Source organism: Aquarana catesbeiana, linkage group LG03 (genome assembly GCF_042186555.1).
Source record: "Aquarana catesbeiana isolate 2022-GZ linkage group LG03, ASM4218655v1, whole genome shotgun sequence".
In the NCBI taxonomy this organism is placed as follows: domain Eukaryota; kingdom Metazoa; phylum Chordata; class Amphibia; order Anura; family Ranidae; genus Aquarana; species Aquarana catesbeiana.
This window is the reverse complement of record NC_133326.1, coordinates 128,772,117-128,791,376: the sequence shown is the minus strand read 5'-3', so window position 1 is coordinate 128,791,376 and position 19,260 is coordinate 128,772,117. Positions and strand designations below refer to the sequence as shown.

Below are 19,260 nucleotides of genomic sequence, written 5' to 3'. Positions count from 1 at the left end.
GCCTGTTTTGTGACTATGCCTCTGCCTATCGTTTGGACTGCTTCTACGTGAACTGACCCTGGCCTGTTTTATTAACTATGCTACTGTTTACCGCTTGGACTGATCTGTTGCCCTGCTACTGTAGTACACAGGGGTCTCACATATGTGAGGGGCTCCAGAATTGTTTTTCCGGATGGAGAAAACAATTTTTTTGTTTTCTCCGGGTTTCGGAATTTCCGGATTAGGGTCTGGAGTCCGGAGGCTTCATAGAGATTTGGGTGGGTCGAAGCCTCTACCCCTGTGCCCCTCTGCACAGGTCTTACCTGATTGTGGCCCTCAGCCTGCTGTTGACTTACTGCCACCATGCCTCTGCCTGTCGCATGAATGGACCACACCGCTACCTGGACTATGCAAATAATTAGCTGTAGCAAGAGGCAGTATGTTTATGAAGGGCTGGAGAGCGGTACAATAATGAGTGTCTGCAGGTAACAGTGTACCAGGACCAATATTATGGCTGTGCTGGCTGTCTCTGCCTGGACAATTTCTATGGACTGTGCTGTCCTGCCTGCTGCCTGGATAGTTACTATTGCTGTCGCTAAGCACATCCCTGCCTGCTGCCTGGACCAGTGCTCTCCTCTGTGGATACTACTAAAAGCACAGGTAATGCTTTTTTTTTTACCCTTTCTGCAATAGAATTTATTTTGGATTGTAATTCTTGGTATGTGCATGCTATGTGTTAGAAATATGAAGGGTTTTCAAAAATGATAGGTTGCCAGGAAATTATATATGTCATTTATGCTCCTAGAACGCCTGATGGTGTTACTTGGATGTTGGGCCTTTGTATGTGGCCAGGCTGTGTAAAAGTCTCACACATGTGGTATCGCTATACTCAGGAGGAGTAGCAGAATGTATTTTGGAGTGTCATCTTTGCTATGTACATGCTATTTTTTTCCACATTTTCCAAAAACTTCTGGAAAAAATGAACCGTTCAAAAGACTCATTATGCCTCATAGATTATACGTTGGGGTGTTTGCTTTCCAAAATGGGGTCATTTTGGGGGCAATTCCATTGTCCTGGTGCTCCAGGGCCTTCAAAAATGCAATAGGTGGTTGAGAAATGAGATGTGTCATTTATGCTCGTAGATCGCCTGATGGAGCTACTTCAATGTTGGGCCTTTGTATATGGCCACGCTGTGTAAAAGTCTCACACATGTGGTATCGCTATACTCAGGAGGAGTAGCAGAATGTATTTTGGGGTGTCATCTTTGCTACGTACATGCTATGTGTTGGAAATATCTGATAAATGGACAACTTTGTGTAAAAAAAAATGCGTTTTCATTTTTTTCCACATTTTCCAAAAACTTCTGGAAAAAAATGAACCGTTCAAAAGACTCATTATGCCTCATAGATTATACGTTGGGGTGTTTGCTTTCCAAAATGGGGTCATTTTGGGGGCAATTCCATTGTCCTGGTGCTCCAGGGCCTTCAAAAATGCAATAGGTGGTTGAGAAATGAGATGTGTCATTTATGCTCGTAGATCGCCTGATGGTGCTACTTCAATGTTGGGCCTTTGTATGTGGCTACGCTGTGTAAAAGTCTCACACATGTGGTATCGCTATACTCAGGAGGAGTAACAGAATGTATTTTGGGGTGTCATCTTTGCTACGTACATGCTATGTGTTGGAAATATCTGATAAATGGACAACCTTTTGTAAAAAAAAATGTGTTTTCATTTTTTCCCACATTTTCCAAAAACTTCTGGAAAAAAATGAACCGTTCAAAAGACTCATTATGCCTCATAGATTATACGTTGGGGTGTTTGCTTTCCAAAATGGGGTCATTTTGGGGGCAATTCCATTGTCCTGGTGCTTCAGGGCCTTCAAAAATGTAAACGCTGGTTGAGAATTGAGATGTGTCATTTATGCTCGTAGAACGCATGAAGATGCTACTTCAATGTTGGGCCTTTGTATGTGGTTGTGTAAAAGTCTCACACATGTGGTATCGCCATACTCGGGAAGAGTAGCAGAATGTATTTTGGGGTGTAATTTGTTGTATGCATATGCTCTGAGAGAGAAATAACCTGTTAATATGACAATTTTGTAAAAAAAAAAAAAAAAAAATCTTCATTTTGCAAAGAATTGTGGGAAAAAATGACAACTTAAAAAAATTCACCATGCTACTTACTTAATACCTTGGAATGTCTACTTTCTAAAAAGGGGTCATTTAGGGGGTATTTGTACTTTTCTGACTTGTTAGTGTCCCAAGAAATGAGATAGACCATCAGTACATCAGGTGTGATCAGATGTGATCAATTTTCAGTGATTGGCACCATAGTTTGTAGACTCTATAACTTTCACAAAGACCAAATAATTTACACTAATTTGGGTTGTTTTTACCAAAGATATGTAGCAGTATAAATTTTGGAAAATGTAAAAAAGGTGTTCTTACGGGCCCAAAAGTACACCACTCAGCGCCAGGGACAGATGCTGTTCTGAAGCAGGAATATACTGAAGATAGAATACAAATAACACCAATTTGCTGACACAATAGGTACAAAAGGTGTAAAATCAAAATAATGCAGAAGCAGCCGTTTAAAATTATGGATAAATCATAGTAAATAGTGGTATACAATAATCAGCAGACAAGACTATAATATCACACTCAAAACAGCGCTAATGTTGAGCTAAAACAAATATACAACTTCACAAGAAAAAGTCCTTTGAGAGTGGTGGGTAGTTCAAAAAATAGTTCAGAAAGTGTTCATAGGTGATCATAGTATAGAAACTCAGTGTGCACCTTCCACCGGTCAATCCAATTCCACCATGTGAGAACACACTCCCCTCAGGGGGTTAAACTCACCAGAACTTAATAGTAATGAGCCTCCAAGGAAAGAAACATCCAAGCTACAAGCCACTGCCAGCACCCCTCCGGAGGATTCTCAGATGATCAGAGCTCAGAAATAACCCAACAACAAAAGAAAAGCGCACATAGGGTAATCCTATTTATTCATTAAAAGCCCATCACATCACACAAAGAACCCCCCTTCAATATATATACATACATCAACACTGCAATCAACAGAGCACATCAGAGGAAGCATTTAAATCGTGCACTTCACCATAATAAACGTCAGCCGGCTCAGCTTCCCAAGGAGCAATCTCTACTTCCTGGTTGTGAGTCAGGCTGTGGTGGAGCGCAAACGTCACTTCCGGCATCGTGTAGGCCACACCCTGACGCGTTTCGTCATATCCTGACTTCAACAGAGGGCGTGCCAAATTAAATTACATTTTGGCCAAAATTTATGAAGAAAAATTACTCATTTGCAAAATTTTATGACAGAAACAAAGAAAAAGGCATTTTTTTTTCACAAAATTTACGGTCTTTTTTATTTATAGCACAAAAAATAAAAAACCCACTAGTGATTAAATACCACCAAAAGAAAGCTCTATTTGTGTGAAAAAAGAACGCAAATTTCATATGGGTACAGTGTTGCATGCCTGAGTAATTGACATACAAAGTGTGAGAGCGCTGAAAGCTGAAAATTGGTCTGGACAGGAAGGGGGTGTAAGTGCACTGTATTGAGGTGCTTAAAGCGCTGTATGGTTTTGGTCACCATGCTGCAGCTCAGTTTCAGGGTCTGGGCAATCTTCTTATAGCCTAGGCCATCTTTATGTAGAGCAACAATTTTCTTTTACAGATCTGTAGCAAGTTCTCTGCCATGAGGTGCCATGTTGAACTTCCAGTGACCAGTATGAGAGAGTGAGAGCGATATCACCAAATTTAACACACCTGCTTCCCATTCACACTTGAGACCTCGTAACACTAATGAGTCACATGACACCAGGGAGCAAAATGGCTAATTGGGCCCAATTTGGACATTTTCACTTAGGGGTGTACTCACTTTTGTTGCCAGCGGTTTAGACATTAAAGGCTGTGTGTTGAGTTATTTTGAGGGGACAGCAAATTTACACTGTTATACAAGCTGTACACTCACTAATTTACATTGTAGCAAAGCGTAATTTCTTCAGTGTTGTCACATGAAAAGCTATAATAAAATATTTACAAAAATGTGAGGGGTGTACTCACTTTTGTGAGATACAGTATATGTGAATTGGATGCGTTTTATACAGCATCAATGTGATCGGCTCTCAATGGAGGTGGTTCACACTTGTCCGGGGCAGCTGCCACCCGGTTTCAAAATGGGTCCTGTATGTTTTTGGATCTAGGTCAGGTGCAAATTCAGGCAAAAATTTGCACCTGAACTGCACCAGAACCTGTGAACAGAAACGCGCCGGACCCTGGACTGCAAACCGCAGCCGCACACTTGTGAACCCAGCCTTAGGCATTGTATTATGGCCCAGTTTCCCCAGAAACCCACCCTTCAGCAATATCCTTTAGAGCCTCTATTGAGAGCTTCTGACCTAAACCCCTCTGTTCAGTTTACACCCATCTTATAACTTATCATGAATTTAAGACCTCTTCTTTGTTGCAGAAGTTGAAGAACAATATCCCTATTCTTTCACAAGACAAATAGGAAGATGTGGTGGCCCAGTATGCTGAACTCATGGTTTTCGCACAGGACAAACTTACCCAACTGAAATTTTGACATAGAATCTTTTATACACTCCAACAGTTGCATTGCATTTACCCAACGCTCTCCCCGCTTTGCCACAAATGCCAGAGTGCCACTGGCACCTTTAATCATATGGTATGGAGTTGTCCAGCAGTTCTTGCTTATTGGGTTTAAATCATGAATAGAATGCAAAAAGAACTTCATCTACTGTACCTCTATTACATGATCTCCTTGTTCTATTGCTGGGCCTTTATGATGCTCTTCCTAAAAAACATTCTAAAACATTCTAAATTACTACTCTCCTATGCATCTTACTATGCTAGAAGTTCTCCTTAAGTGGAAACTCTCCTCCCCGCCATCCTATAATATTTGGTGCTTGGTGATTAACTCCCCACTTTTTATGTACAAGCTAACACATGTGAGTAGAGGCTGTCCTGCCAAATATGACAAAATTTGGTCAGCATGAATAGATTCCCACTTGACCATCTCCCTTCCTTCTCCCTTCCCTCCCTTCTCCTTTCTTTCGCAAAGGTTTGATATGTTTAGACTGCTGCTGTTATAAACTAAAACAAAATTCAACCTGCATGATTTTTTTTTAACCGTCTGCAAGGCTTGTACAGGTAATATATCTCTTTGTATGACATTCTTTGTATACTGTGTATGATTTGTGATACGATCTTTTGACGATTTGTCTTTTTGTTTCACTGTAACTTTTTATAGAACTTTTCTACAGTCAAAAAGATAAATCTGATTTTACTAGCCACATGTTTGCTCTGTGTCAGTGAATTAGAAGCCACTGATGCAAGCAATAGCAATTGTCAGGGATGAAAACCTACAGGTATGTACTGATACATACTGATGTATGTAATGATAGTGTACTGTACACAAGACATTTAGATACCTAATGTAAAATAAATGTGTGCAAGATTTACTTTAATTTTATAATAACCACACTTCCATAACATGGCTCTTCAGAATGTGCAGGTTCCAAACAATGTGTATAAAAGGCATAAAGCTTCTTTATTTCGCTATAGTTCATCTTCAACTCATAAAATGTACATTTTACTAAAAAACTGTTTTTTTTAAATTTAGTTTACTGAGCTAGTCATTATACTTTACCATAAAAAGTTGGATATTGGCTAAAAATGCAAAGTAAGTCCAAGCATTCCAGAATAAGCTGTGCGGAAAAGCAGTTCCCTGACCTTTCCATAAATGCACTTATAAAACAAAATATATAAAAAAATCTGTTATCCTTTGGACTTCAGTAAAGATACAAATTAGGAAGCATTGTCAAAATTACAGTAATGTTCTGCAGCTTTCTTTTCACTAATGACTTCCAGATGGAATATGGTTTTGTAGTAGTGGCTGCATGAAGAGTCCAACTGTTCCCACAACGCAAACAATGATAAATATCCAAAGAAAGAGTCTGTCCACAACCATGGCAACGTACTTCCAATCTTCAATTATCTGGAAAAAAATAATATGATACAAGTGACATTCACCAAAGTGGTCTGAATAATAATACATAATTGTACAATATTCGTTTTGGTTACAGTTTTTGTCTTTCCGGGTACTATAGAGTTGTTTTTTTTTATTTATCATTATCAGAACTAACAGATACAATTTCTTGTAGACAGGCAAAAGTGAACCATTGCATATTTTGTATTTTCATTTCTAGACAGCCAAACTCTAGGTCCCTTTTTACAAATGTACCTTTCTATTCTAAGCTGCATCTTTAAAAAAAATCTGACTGTCACTGAGCTCAGTAACTCAAACTTTACTTCTCTTTAACAATTGGAACTGTGTAGTAACCTAACCAATAAGCATTCACTTTCAAGGTTGTCATTTAAACTTAAATCACATTGTATTCCTCCCGGAATAAACTGAATCAGTCCAGCAGAGAAACTCATGCTACCCTGTCACAAGTGTAGGAATGGCAATTACAGAAGAGGGCTGGACTTTGAGGACATTTTCTACCCAGGCCAGTACAAATACTGTAGTAGATATTGGGCTGGTGATCCTGAGTGGACATACTGCCACATTCAGAACAGGACCTGCAGATAGGTACAGTTGCCATCATTATATAGCTACATCATGGGCCATGTTCAGACTTGTGATCACAAAGGTAAATTTACCATCATCAAAGTCTTTCTACTTTGTGGCTCTGAGATGATATGCAATGTGTTACAAGGAAGTCAATGCTGGAAGAATACACAACTGTTAAATGTGTCCTGCTCGTGTCTTTATGGAAGTTGAAGTATATAGATTATTTGCATTATAGCATGGTATTTTATCTGGTATTTACAGTGAGACCATATATTTTTTTTACAGAACAGTATGCTACAATAAATGTGCTTTTTAAGACAACACCCACCTTTTCCCATGTCTACCAATCAGAGTGGTACCATGGTTCACATTGTGTGCACTCTCTTTAGTTCCCAGGAAACTGTACCTACCATTATAGGGCCAGTTGGTTCTGTTCACCTCCCAGACCTCCCCTTGCCAGTTAACTTCCAAACATGCAGATAGATCCTTGTTCTCCATATTTATGTGACAAAAGAAGACTAACCGAAATGAATAACATGCTAAGCTAATGCAGTAGAGTTCATACTTTTCCACTTTCCTGTAGTAAAAATCACACTTTTTAATGCATGAAAATATATTTCAAGAAGCAATTTCATTCATAAATGTAATATAAAGTATCTGTGTGCTGCAGCTTAGTGCATATTTAAAGCATAGAATGTGTAGCAATTTGTGCATTTATGCTTGTTAAGCAGGCCTATTGAAATGAACGCATTATGCAGTTTTGTGCATTTTTAAAGTTGATTGTAAAGTTATAATTTTTTTAGATAACAAACATGTTATACTTACCCGCTCTGTGCATTGGCCCTGGAAATATACACATTATAGAGGAGAAGGATAAGAGGGTGGGCTACATGCCCTAAGACTGGAGGATGTTGAATCCTCGTAGCCAGAATTGCCAAATGGACAGGTTTTACCCATGCTCTGTTAAGCTCTGGGTTGTCACATACAGGATTGCTCCTGGGGGTGGGCAGAAATGTGTCTGACTTGGAGCCTACCTGGCCAGAGAACACTTGGAGCAGTCATTCTAGTAAGTATTTTAGCCCTTCTATCTCTCTCTGTTTATCAATCCCAGAATAAAGGCCTCTTGAGCCTCCTCCCTAGGGAAAGAGAGCCTTGACTGATGGGGGCATGGCTAGGATCCTGACAAGGGGAACAATTGGTAAAACATGGGGGGATGGGATGGCACTGAGCTCAGGGAACGTGTGCCCCAGGGAATTCTGCGTCTTTCGGAAGAGTCGGTTGGAAGAGCTGCCCATTCTCCGACCCCTTTTTCCTCTGTTATGGTATGTCACAGCTTGCTGCAGTTTTCTTGACTTTGCCAGCAGTTAAAGTTGCTGTAATGGGCTATGCCCTTGATGGAAAATTGGAAGTAGGCTGTCTGTCCAGCACTTATGGTAAGGACAGGCCACACTTCCCTCTTGTGGTTGAGTGCTCACAGTACGACTGTGACTGGCACTGGTTAAATATGTTCACATGTTATGCATGTTATGTGTTGGAATTTAATAAAGCTGTGCCTTGCCCTTTCCAACCTAATGGTTGTAAGTGTCTTATTTAATGGGGTAAAGGGCAAAGGTGGTGGGGATTTGATCCCATTGTGTTACGTTAATTGGGACCTAGGCCTATTGCACCTCGGCAGTCAAGAGTGTTAACATTTCTGTAAACGAAGATTTTAAGCATAGATTTGTTTTAATAAAAATGATAGCTAAACAGTGGGTAGCAGAACTTAAAGTGGTAGTAAACTCACTTTTTCATCTTTTTCCCACAGGTAAGCCTGTAATAAGACTTACCTGTAGGTACTGTGGATGTCTCCTAAACTTGCACAGTTTAGGAGATATTCAGTGTGCATGCAGCTGGTGACATCACCGGCGCAAGTGCTTTGATGGTAGAGCTTTGGCAGAGCTCTTATTGTAAACGGCAGCTCCCACGCTCATGTCATCATCGTGCCCCTGGCCACTCATATAGCCAGAGGCCTCGAACAAGGAAGGAAGACAGGTGAAGATGGATGCCCTCTCAGCTGTGACAGCACAACACTGGAGGGCTTCGTTTTAAGGTAAGTCTCTCATAATGTGCTAGTATGCAATAGCATTGCCTAGCAGGGGATTCTTTTTTTCTTTAACTGCGGTTTACTACCGCTTTAACCACATTGTGTGGAAGGAAGTGCTTGTTGCCTGCCTCCATGAACACTACCCAAATAGATTGAAATCATGGTACACCTGGATAAATTTGTCCACTTCCACTTTTATTTATTTATTCAATTATTGTTGGGATCGATCAACCAGCCGGACCCCCCCCCCCCCCCCCCCCTTACACACTTTCTCTTCTTCCTCATCTTTTCTTTACAATTTTCTTGTGTAGCTTTCTGCCTCTGCTTCCTCATTCTAATTTCAGTGCAGGTTATGGCAGCTGCTTAGTACATACCTTGAGATTGCTCTTGTTCACCGTTTAGAAGGTAATTACTTTAGCAGCACTTATGATGTCTGCGGGGCATGCGCACTGCTCTCTTGAAGGACAGCGTGCCATCCATCCTTGGAGAGAGCCGTGCCATGGCTGTGACTCCCGCGGGCATGCACAGGAGTTACGTCATTGTGGCTCGGCCAGTCAAACAGCCGCAGCCCGCGAATGTGGAAGGAAGACTGGGTGAGGATGGAAGCCCCGTCAGCAGTGACAATGTGCCGCTGAAGGGCTTGGTTTTCAGGTAAGTCTTTCATAATGCACATTATGACATTGATTTGCAGGGAGAAGATTTTTTTTTGTGGTTTACTACTGCTTTAAGTAACTCAGTTGCATAAGAATAAAATCCTCCATCCAATGTAGTCCTAAGACTTGGCATCAAGTCACTAGGAAATGTAAAACGCCTTCCTAAATCTAGAATATGCACATATTGGAAAACGTTTTATGGATCTATAAAATGTATTTAAACGCTACACAGGAAGTACTAATAAATTACATTAATAATATTAACAGCTGCAATAGCTGTGCAGTAAAGTAGGAGAAGGGTAAGGGAGGGTATCTCTGTTCCTCACTAAAGAAAGAAAGGATGTATGTGCTATTTTGGGCTAGTCTTCACAAGCTTTCTTTATTGCATACACCCCTGACTGAGCGCGTCTACTTTAAGTTGCCCCTGGACACACATAGGTCGATGTGTGCCCATAGAGAGATTTTCACTATGGTTAACACAGATGTTAAGATTATTAGATACATTTCTGACCAATGAGAAAATAATAGCAATGCATAGTCTCTTCAAAGTGTTTTAGATCAGAAAAGTAAATGATCAGTAAGTGGTAAAACATGTATAAATATGTGATCATAAAAAAAAAAAAAAAAAAAACATTTTCTATGAATAATTTTCTCAATTGATAAGTACATTTGCAGGCTTTGCTTTTGGCTTTGCAGTGCTACATAAAGGTAGTTGATTTACTAAAGGCAAATAGGCTGTTCACTTTGCAAGGGAATTTGTGCTTCCCAGTGGAATGTGCCCTTAGCTAAGTAAATGAGGTGAAGCTATGTTGCCTTCCATCATCCAGCCATGTGCAAGCAAAAATACTTTTTTTAATTTGATTATGTGAGAATGGGTGCTCTTTGTAAAGTGAATTTTCATTGTACTTGCTAAGGTAAGGGAAAATTCCCTTCCAAAATGCAAATTATCTTGAAAAGTGACCAGTCTATTTGTCTTTAGCAAATCAATCTATATTGGTCAGATGGCTCAGTGAAAACAATGCACTCCCTGGGTGGCCAATATCATATCTCAACAGTTAAAAGACAGTCAGACTAAATGCACTGAGCTACCGAGAGCACTTTCTTAAAACTCTGTTATAATAAATTAAATTCAAAATAATAACAATAACTTACAAAGCCATCCACAACTCTGCCTCTACTACATCACTAACCTAGTCTCCAAATACCAACCAAATCGCTCTCTTTGTTCCTCCCCTGACCTCCTTCTTACCTTGTCACCTCCTCCCATGCTCACCTCCAGTTCTTCTCCTGAGCCGCTCTCATCCTATGGAATTCCCTACTCCAATCTGTTAGACTATCTTATAATCTGTCCACTTTTAGGCAATCCCTGAAAACCTTTCTCTGCAGAGAAGCCTATGCCGCCTCCACTTGGCAACTGTACTTTTATTTTCTCCATCAGCTCATTCCCCACAGTTATTACCTTTTGTATCACATGACCCTCCCTTTTAGATTGTAAGCTCTAACAAGTAGGGTCCTCTGATTCCTCTAGTATTGAATTGTATTGTACCTGTACTGTCTGCCCACATGTTGTAGAGCGCTGCACATACTGTTGGCGCTTTATAAATCCTGTATAATAATAATGTTTGCTCAAAGAAAATGCACTATATTTTTCCTTTAAGGTGTATCACCCTCCTAGATAGGCTGCTAGGAAAGCTAGGCAAAATTACTTCATTTTGGCTCCACTGTAACTAGTGGAGCAGTGTGTGATTGCTTTGGGCTGTACTGTACAGTGCAGGCTGCAGGTTTGATTGCTCTCCCCTGTCTTCTGGTGGATTCCAGAATGTAGTGGGATGGGACAATGCAAATCAGCAGTCTGAAGATTTATGTGGTCTCAGCCAATCCCTTGGGGAGGGTGCCCAGTAGGTGGCTGCAGACTGCATAAATAGCATGGGGCTTAAGGCAGCTTGGTCCTTGTCCAGCAGAAGTTCCCAACCATAAGGGCTGCTGCCTTTGTGGGCATCCCAGCTGAAAATTCTACCTGTTCTCATTGAGGCCCCAGCTGTGGCAGAGATGGAGGGGGCCTGTTTCTGCTAAAAAAAAATCTCTGATGCTAAGCAAGGGATTTTGCTGAGGATCCAGTCTGGAAAATCCACGGGGAAATGTCTGTCTGGTATTAAAGGGAGGCATCCAAGTATCCAGGGACATTGTGAGTACAGACCTAAATGAGGAGATCCTAGTGAATATTGCTACCGTTAGTCCTGGCATCTCAATACTAGTGCTAGCCTAGCCTGGGATATTTCTAAAGGTGTCTCAGGTGGTGTCCATTTACTGAGCCTTCGCTAAAGGAAATGTCCTGGAAAGTAGTAGTATTACAGTGACGAGTGACCTACATTTATTACTCACCATTCAGTAAGTATCCCACAGCTTCCTACACCCTCTCTAAGTTATTTAGCAATAAACCTTAAAAGGCAACCCCTAGACTGCTTATTGAGCCAGAAGAGTGTCTGTTGCTGTGTGCTTGGCTGTTACTGCACCAATATGGAAAAGGAACATGGGGCAAATCAGCGGGTCCTTTCGGTGATGCGCACTACAAAGGTGATAAGATAGTTTGCCTCTTTGGACGTGTGTGGTGCATCCAAAGAGCAAACTGTTTAAAACAAGCTCATAAAAAATATCACTTTCATAAAATTAAATTAAAATAATAAAAAAAAAATGAAAAGCAGCTCCGTCACCCTGCAAATGCAAATGTGTCTACACAGTTAGCATGTTCCGGCACACATATCAGAGTCAGAGCAATAATTCTAAGGCCATTACTTACTGTTTACGCTAAACTGAGTTGTAAAGGCCTCTAAAGCCACATACACACAAGTGGAATGTCCGACAGAAAAAGTCTGATGGAAGCTTTTCATCGTCTATTCCGATTGTATGTGTGCCTCATCTGACTTCTTTTTTCGAAAATTCTGACGGACTTAGAAATAGAACATGTTCTAAATATTTCCGACGGAACCAATTCGGGAAGGGGAAAACCGATCGTCTGTATGCTGTTCTGATGGACCAAAAACAACGCATTAACTGAAGCAAGTACGAGACGGAAGCTATTGGCTACTGGCTATTGAACTTCCTTTTTATAGTCCCGTCATACGTGCTGTACGTCACCGAGTTCTGGATGGTCGGACTTTGGTCGGACTTTGGTTTGACCGTGTGTAGGCAAGACCGCTTGAATGGAATTCCGTCAGAGTTCCGTTGGAGAAACCTTCGGAGTTTATTCCGACGGCAAAACCGGTCATGTGTACGTGGCAAAAGGGTTTATTCACTTGGACATACACATATTTTCTGCATGAAAGAAATGCTCTTGCTAGTAGGGCTAGAAGATCCTGCGTAAAATACATGCCTAGAGAACTGACGTTTATGTGCATTTATATACGTTTATGTGAATATGTGCGTAAAAAACTGGAGATCTACTCAAGGGGGGGGGGGGAATTAAAGTGCAATAAAAGTCATTTCATTTAGTCATCTTTTAATTCTACAGGCCTCTGTTTTCAGAATATATATATATATATATATATATATATATATATATATATATATATATATATATATATATATATATATATATATATATCTTTATATATAGCTATATATAGATAGATAGATAGATAGATAGATAGATAGATAGATAGATAGATAGATAGATAGATAGATAGATAGATAGATAGATAGATAGATAGATAGATAGATAGATAGATATAGCTATATCTATCTATATATATATCATATATATATATAGCTATATCTATATATCTATATATATAGATATATATATATATCTATATCTACATAGATAAATATATGTAGATATAGATATATCTATATATCTATATATAATGTTCTGGGGGTTTTATAGCCAAAACTGCAGATTTTACCTTGAGTGCAAAAAAAAAAGCAAAAATGACTGTAGAGACGGAGTGGTTAAAGTGAAAAAGGTACTTAAGGTATAATTACTGTGCCGTCTGTATCCATCAGTAAAATGTTAATGATATCCTCAATAACCACAAAGAGAAACAGGTCTCTGTTGTTAGATGTCAGCCCTAAAAGTGCCTAAAAGTAGAAAAGCTTGCATAGGTTCAGAAACAGTAAGTAATGCCCGCTATGAACTCACATGTAGCTAATATAGAGTACGATTTATTATTGAGTGAAGTCTAATGATCTAGGGTCTACTTTACTACAGTGGAAACATTAGTAATGTGCATTATAGAGTATAATTAGTAACATTAGTAATGTGCATTATAGAGTATAATTAGTAACATTAGTGATGTGCATTATAGAGTATAATTAGTAACATTAGTGATGTGCACGTGTCAAATCAAATTGTGTACATGGTAATGTGAAAATGAAACGGGTTTGTCACATGACTGGATATTTAAAATTAAAGTGATTGTAAAGCTTGGCTTTTTTTAATTAAAATAACAAACATGTCATACTTACCTGCTCTGCTACTTACCTGCAATGGTATTGCACAGAGCAGCCCCAATCCTCCTTTTCTCGGGTGCCCAGCCGGGACTCTGGGCTTCATCCCCCGCCTAGTGCCCCCAAAGCAAGCCACTTGCTATGGGGGCACTTGTGCATGCTCGCTACCGAGCCCTGCTCTGTGTGTCCATAAGACACACAGAATGGGGCTCGGCTCGGCCCCCAACTCCTTGTCACTGGCTCTGATTGACAACAGCGGGAGCAAATGGCTCCTGCTGCTGTATCTGAACCAATGAGGAGCGAGAGAACCAAGAGTGCCTCAGCTCTCAAGCACATCGCTGGATCGAGATCGGGCTCAGGTATGTATTTGGGGGGGGACTGCGGGGGGAGCTGCATGCAGAAGGTAAAAAACTTTCTGCCTTTACAACCACTTTAATATAGGTCTTTGATTTCAGAAGTAACTCCTGCCCAACTGCCATTCCCCTATCCTATAAGAACAGACAGGTGCTCTTACTTGAAGTGACACTAAAAGATATCCTCATTCTCCAAAAATAATTCATACACATCCATATGTGTATGGCCCTGTAATATATTTTTCATGATATGGTTTCTTACGGTGCTTTTCTGGCCTCATTGTTACATTCTTTGCTAGCTCCGTTTTCCCCCTCACTTCTATTTGTTTAAACCAAACAACACTTGTTAGTTGCGGTCATGTAGGCTACTTTCACACTGAGGCGCTTTGCAGGCGCTATAGTGCTAAAAATAGCGCCTGCAAAGTGCCCTGAAAGAGCCGCTCAATTCACTCCAATGTGAAAGCCCCGAGGGCTTTCACACTGGAGCAGTGCACTTGCAGGACGGTCAAAAAAGTCCTGCAAGCCGCATCTTTGCAGCGCTATAGGAGAGGTGTATTCACCACTACTAAAGCGCCCCTTCCCATTGAAAACAATGGGGCAGCGCTGCAAACCCGCCAGGAAACCGCAGCTGCGGTGGCGCTTTGCAGGGTTTTTAACACTTTTTCGGCCACTAGCGGGGGTTAAAACTGCCCCGCTAGCGGCCAAATAGCGCCGATAAAACGACGGTAAAGCAGCTCTAAATATAGCGCCGCTTTACCGCCGGCGCCCACCCGCCCCAGTGTGAAAGTAGCCATAGTGAGAAAGAGAGGGTGGCTACATTCCTATATACAGACACACTATGGCTAAAGAATGCATCCACACTCTAAAAGAAAGTCTTGAGGTAAAGAGCGGTCACTGTCCCACCTTCAGCACTCAAAGGAGTACCCCGCTGGAGAGGGGGCAGCTGCAGCTGGGTGGATCCCGACAGTATGGTTGGGATCCTTCCAAAGCCTGGAAGATCTCTCTGATGTCAGCAAACAGTGAGCTTTAGCCTCCTGTCGGCTGTTTATGGGTCACAGGAGAGCAAAAGTAAGTGCACTCCTGTGACCCAGAAGAGAATTATGAACAAAAAATCTACGGCGGAATCTATGTAGAGAAACAATTCTTTTTTTAAGATCCTCAGAGAGTTCTTTACCATGAGGTGCCATGTTAAGCTTCCAGTGACCAGTATGAGAGAGTGAGAGCGATAACACCAAATTTAACACACCTGCTCCCCATTCACACATGAGACCTTGTAACACTAACAAGTCACATGACACCGGGGAGGGAAAATGGCTAATTGGGCCCAATTTGGACATTTTCACTTAGGGGTGTACTCACTTTTGTTGCCAGCAGTTTAAACATTAATGGCTGTGTGTTAAGTTATTTTGAGGAGGCAGAAATTTTATACTGTTAAACAAGCTGTACAGTCACTACTTTACATTGTAGCAAAGTGTCATTTATAATAAAATATTTACAAAAATGTCAGCGGTGTACTCACTTCTGTGAGATACTGTATATAGCCCCAGTAGGCTACTAGTGTTGAATTGAATTTTTGGCCTCCCTGTAGTCAAGCAAAGCAATAATTTGCTTGCTAGAGGGGAACTTGTGTGTGCCCGCTCCCGAGCTTGTCTCTGTTTGTCAACAAGACACACAGAACGGGGCTCGGCTCACCGCTCCCTCCTCACTGGCTGTGAGCTGTGATTGACAGCAGCAGGAGCCAAGGACTCCTGATGCTTTCTTTTAACCAATCAAGAGGCAAGGACCCGGGATAGCAGCCACTCTAATGCACATCACTGGATTGTGATTGGGCTTGGGTAAATATTAGGAGGGAGCTGCATACTGAAGGATTTTTACCTTCATGCATAGAACCTTCAGCCTTTAGAAACACTTTAATAGTGTCTGTTCTGGGTTTTGCTGGTGCAGGCTCAGTTATTTTCCCCAGCATATCACTGAGTTATGGGATATAGTTGGTGGAAGAACATATATAGGATATATTTAGTATAGCACAATCATTAGTAAAGTGATAATATAAAATACATAAAACACAATATGAGCGTACCAAAAAGAAAAAGTCTCTTAATATCCAAGTACATCAACACAATTCACTCTTCTTCCCAAAAACGTGAAAAAAAAAAACAATTCAAAACTAAAAGAAAAACGAATAAATGCTTAGATCGAATATTTTTGCCACCTCTGTGTTCAACGTGGAAGAACATAGACCCCGGCCTGCGTATTCATGCCTCCTAAGCCAAGCCCTGGTCAATGGAATGCGTGACCAGCAGGGGGCTGAGAGGGGTATAAATAGGGGAGGACCCAGAACAGAGGCTTTCTAGGTTTTATTGTCAAAGCTTAACTGAACACGCTGAAGTTAGAAGCTGATTGGCTATTAGGCACAGCTGCACCAGATTCTGCAGATTCCAGTTTTAGTAAATCAACCCCAATGAGTACCAGCCTCTTGGACTTGGGGACTTTCTTTTGCTGCATTTAGGAGTGCTTTTTCTCAGTAGATCCAGGACTATATCCCTGTTAGGGAGTCCCTTTTTAGTACCAGTTTTCCTTCACTTTAAGGGGGGTGCCCTCCCGCTGAAGGAGTAGGTCAGTCTTATGCCCCGTACACACGGTCGGACTTTGTTCGGACATTCCGACAACAAAATCCTAGGATTTTTTCAGACGGATGTTGGCTCAAACTTGTCTTGCATACACACGGTCACACAAAGTTGTCGGAAAATCCGATCGTTTTAAACGTGGTGACGTAAAACACGTACGTCGGGACTATAAACGGGGCAGTGGCCAATAGCTTTCATCTCTTTATTTATTCTGAGCATGCGCGGCACTTTGTCCGTCGGATTTGTGTACACACGATCGGAATTTCCGACAACGGATTTTGTTGTCGGAAAATTTTATCTCCTGCTCTCCAACTTTGTGTGTCGGAAAATCCGATGGAAAATAACAGAAAATTACTCCTGCGCACAAGTGGTCGACCCAATAGATAAAAGGGATACACTGGCCTTGCTGCCCTCAAGGATGGGGAATCCTAGCAGACAAAGAAAAAAAGAGAGAAGGGCGCACCAGCCATGTGCATTATCTTTTGTAAAACATTTATTAAGTAAAATGATAAAGGAAATTACTCACAAGCAGTAGAGAATCATGTGCCATAAACCTTGGACATCAACTTGCAACAAGTGGTAAAAATGATGAACAAAGCCTTCCAAAGGTATTTCAGAGGAATATATAACACTGCTCGCTTACGCGTTTCGAAGGGCTCGTCCCTTCTTCATCAGAGCTCTGATGAAGAAGGGACGAGCCCTTCGAAACGCGTAAGCGAGCAGTGTTATATATTCCTCTGAAATACCTTTGGAAGGCTTTGTTCATCATTTTTACCACTTGTTGCAAGTTGATGTCCAAGGTTTATGGCACATGATTCTCTACTGCTTGTGAGTAATTTCCTTTATCATTTTACTTAATAAATGTTTTACAAAAGATAATGCACATGGCTGGTGCGCCCTTCTCTCTTTTTTTCTTTATCCGATGGAAAATGTCTGATGGAGCCCACACACGGTCAGAATTTCCGACAACACGCTCCGATCGGACATTTTCCATCGGAAAATCTGACCGTGTGTACGGGGCATTAGAGTCCTCTACTACTTTTTTGTTTGAAGTTTATTGGAGTATTCCAAGGCGCACCCTCACCCTATCCCAGTTCTTTTAGGCAAATAAATGGAAAAAGACATGTACAGCCTGTTCTTTGACTCAAGTGACTGTGAACTACAGAGTGCCTGGGTGACGTGTGCCTATCAGGAAATGGAACCTGGCACCTAACAGCCAGACCAGTCTTGGGTCTGTGCTACATAAATATATATTACCAAAAGTATTGTGATGCCTGCCTTTACACGCACATGAACTTTAAAGTGATTACAGCCCTGATCATCCTTTTCTGGGGTGCCCCGGCGGCACTCCTGGCTCCTCCTCTTTATTGGGTGCCCCCAAGGAGAGCCGCTTGCCATGGGGGCACCCGTGCGGGCACACGAGTCCTCGCTTCTGCGTCGATTGACACAGACAGCAGGACTTGACCTGCCCCCGTCTCCCATGTCACTGGATTTGATTGACAACCATTGACATCCCATTTAATGGCACCCCCCGTCTTAGTCCATAGGGTTCAATATTGAATTACATAGTTACATAGTTACATAGTTAGTCAGGCTGAAAAAAGACACAAGTCTATCCAGTTCGCCATAAAAAAAACAAAAAAACAAAAAACAAAAATATCGTACAATCCAATATACCCAATTCTATACCTACAGTTGATCCAGAGGAACGCAAAAAAAACCCCAGCAGAGCATACTCCAATTTGCTACAGCAGGGGAAAAAATTCCTTCCTGATCCCCCAAGAGGCAATCGGATTTTCCCTGGATCAACTTTACCTATAAATGCTAGTATCCAGTTATATTATGTACATTTAGGAACGTATCCAGGCCTTTCTTAAAGCAATTTACTGAGCTGGCCAGAACCACCTCTGGCGGGAGTCTATTCCACATTTTCACAGCTCTTACTGTGAAGAAACCTTTCTGTATTTGGAGATGAAATCTCTTTTCCTCTAGGCGTAAAGAGTGCCCCCTTGTCCGCTGTGTTGACCGTAAAGTGAATAACTCAACACCAAGTTCACTATATGGACCCCTTATATATTTAAACATGTTGATCATATCCCCCTTATACTCCTCTTCTCAAGAGTGAATAAATTCAATTCCTCCAATCTTTCCTCATAGCTGATCTCCTCCATGCCTCGTATCAGTTTGGTTGACCTTCTCTGCACTTTCTCCAGTTCCCCGATATCCTTTTTGTGAACTGGTGCCCAAAACTGAACTGCATATTTCAGATGAGTTCTTACTAATGATTTGAACAGGGGCAAAATTATATCTCTCTCTCTGGAGTCCATACCTCTCTTAATACAAGAAAGGACTTTGCTCGCTTTATTGGCCCACCCTTTGCAGCTATAACAGCTTCAACTCTTCTGGGAAGGCTGGTTACAAGGTTTAGGAGTGTGTCTATGGGAATGTTTGACTATTCCTCTAGAAGTGCATTTGTGAGGTCAGGCACAAACCTTCACTGG

At 41.2% G+C, this 19,260-nt stretch overlaps 1 protein-coding gene across 1 annotated transcript in view; it reads right to left on the bottom strand.

Annotated features, from left to right (window-relative positions):
* Window positions 1-4,415: 4,415 nt before the first annotated feature.
* Window positions 4,416-19,260, bottom strand: part of CHRNB4 (cholinergic receptor nicotinic beta 4 subunit) — a 78,993-nt gene continuing 64,148 nt past the window's right edge. Inside the window, exon 6 of the mRNA XM_073619214.1 lies at window positions 4,416-6,018. Coding sequence (XP_073475315.1) covers window positions 5,878-6,018 — 141 coding nt within the window. The 3' untranslated portion in view covers window positions 4,416-5,877. The remainder of the gene's footprint in view (window positions 6,019-19,260) is intronic.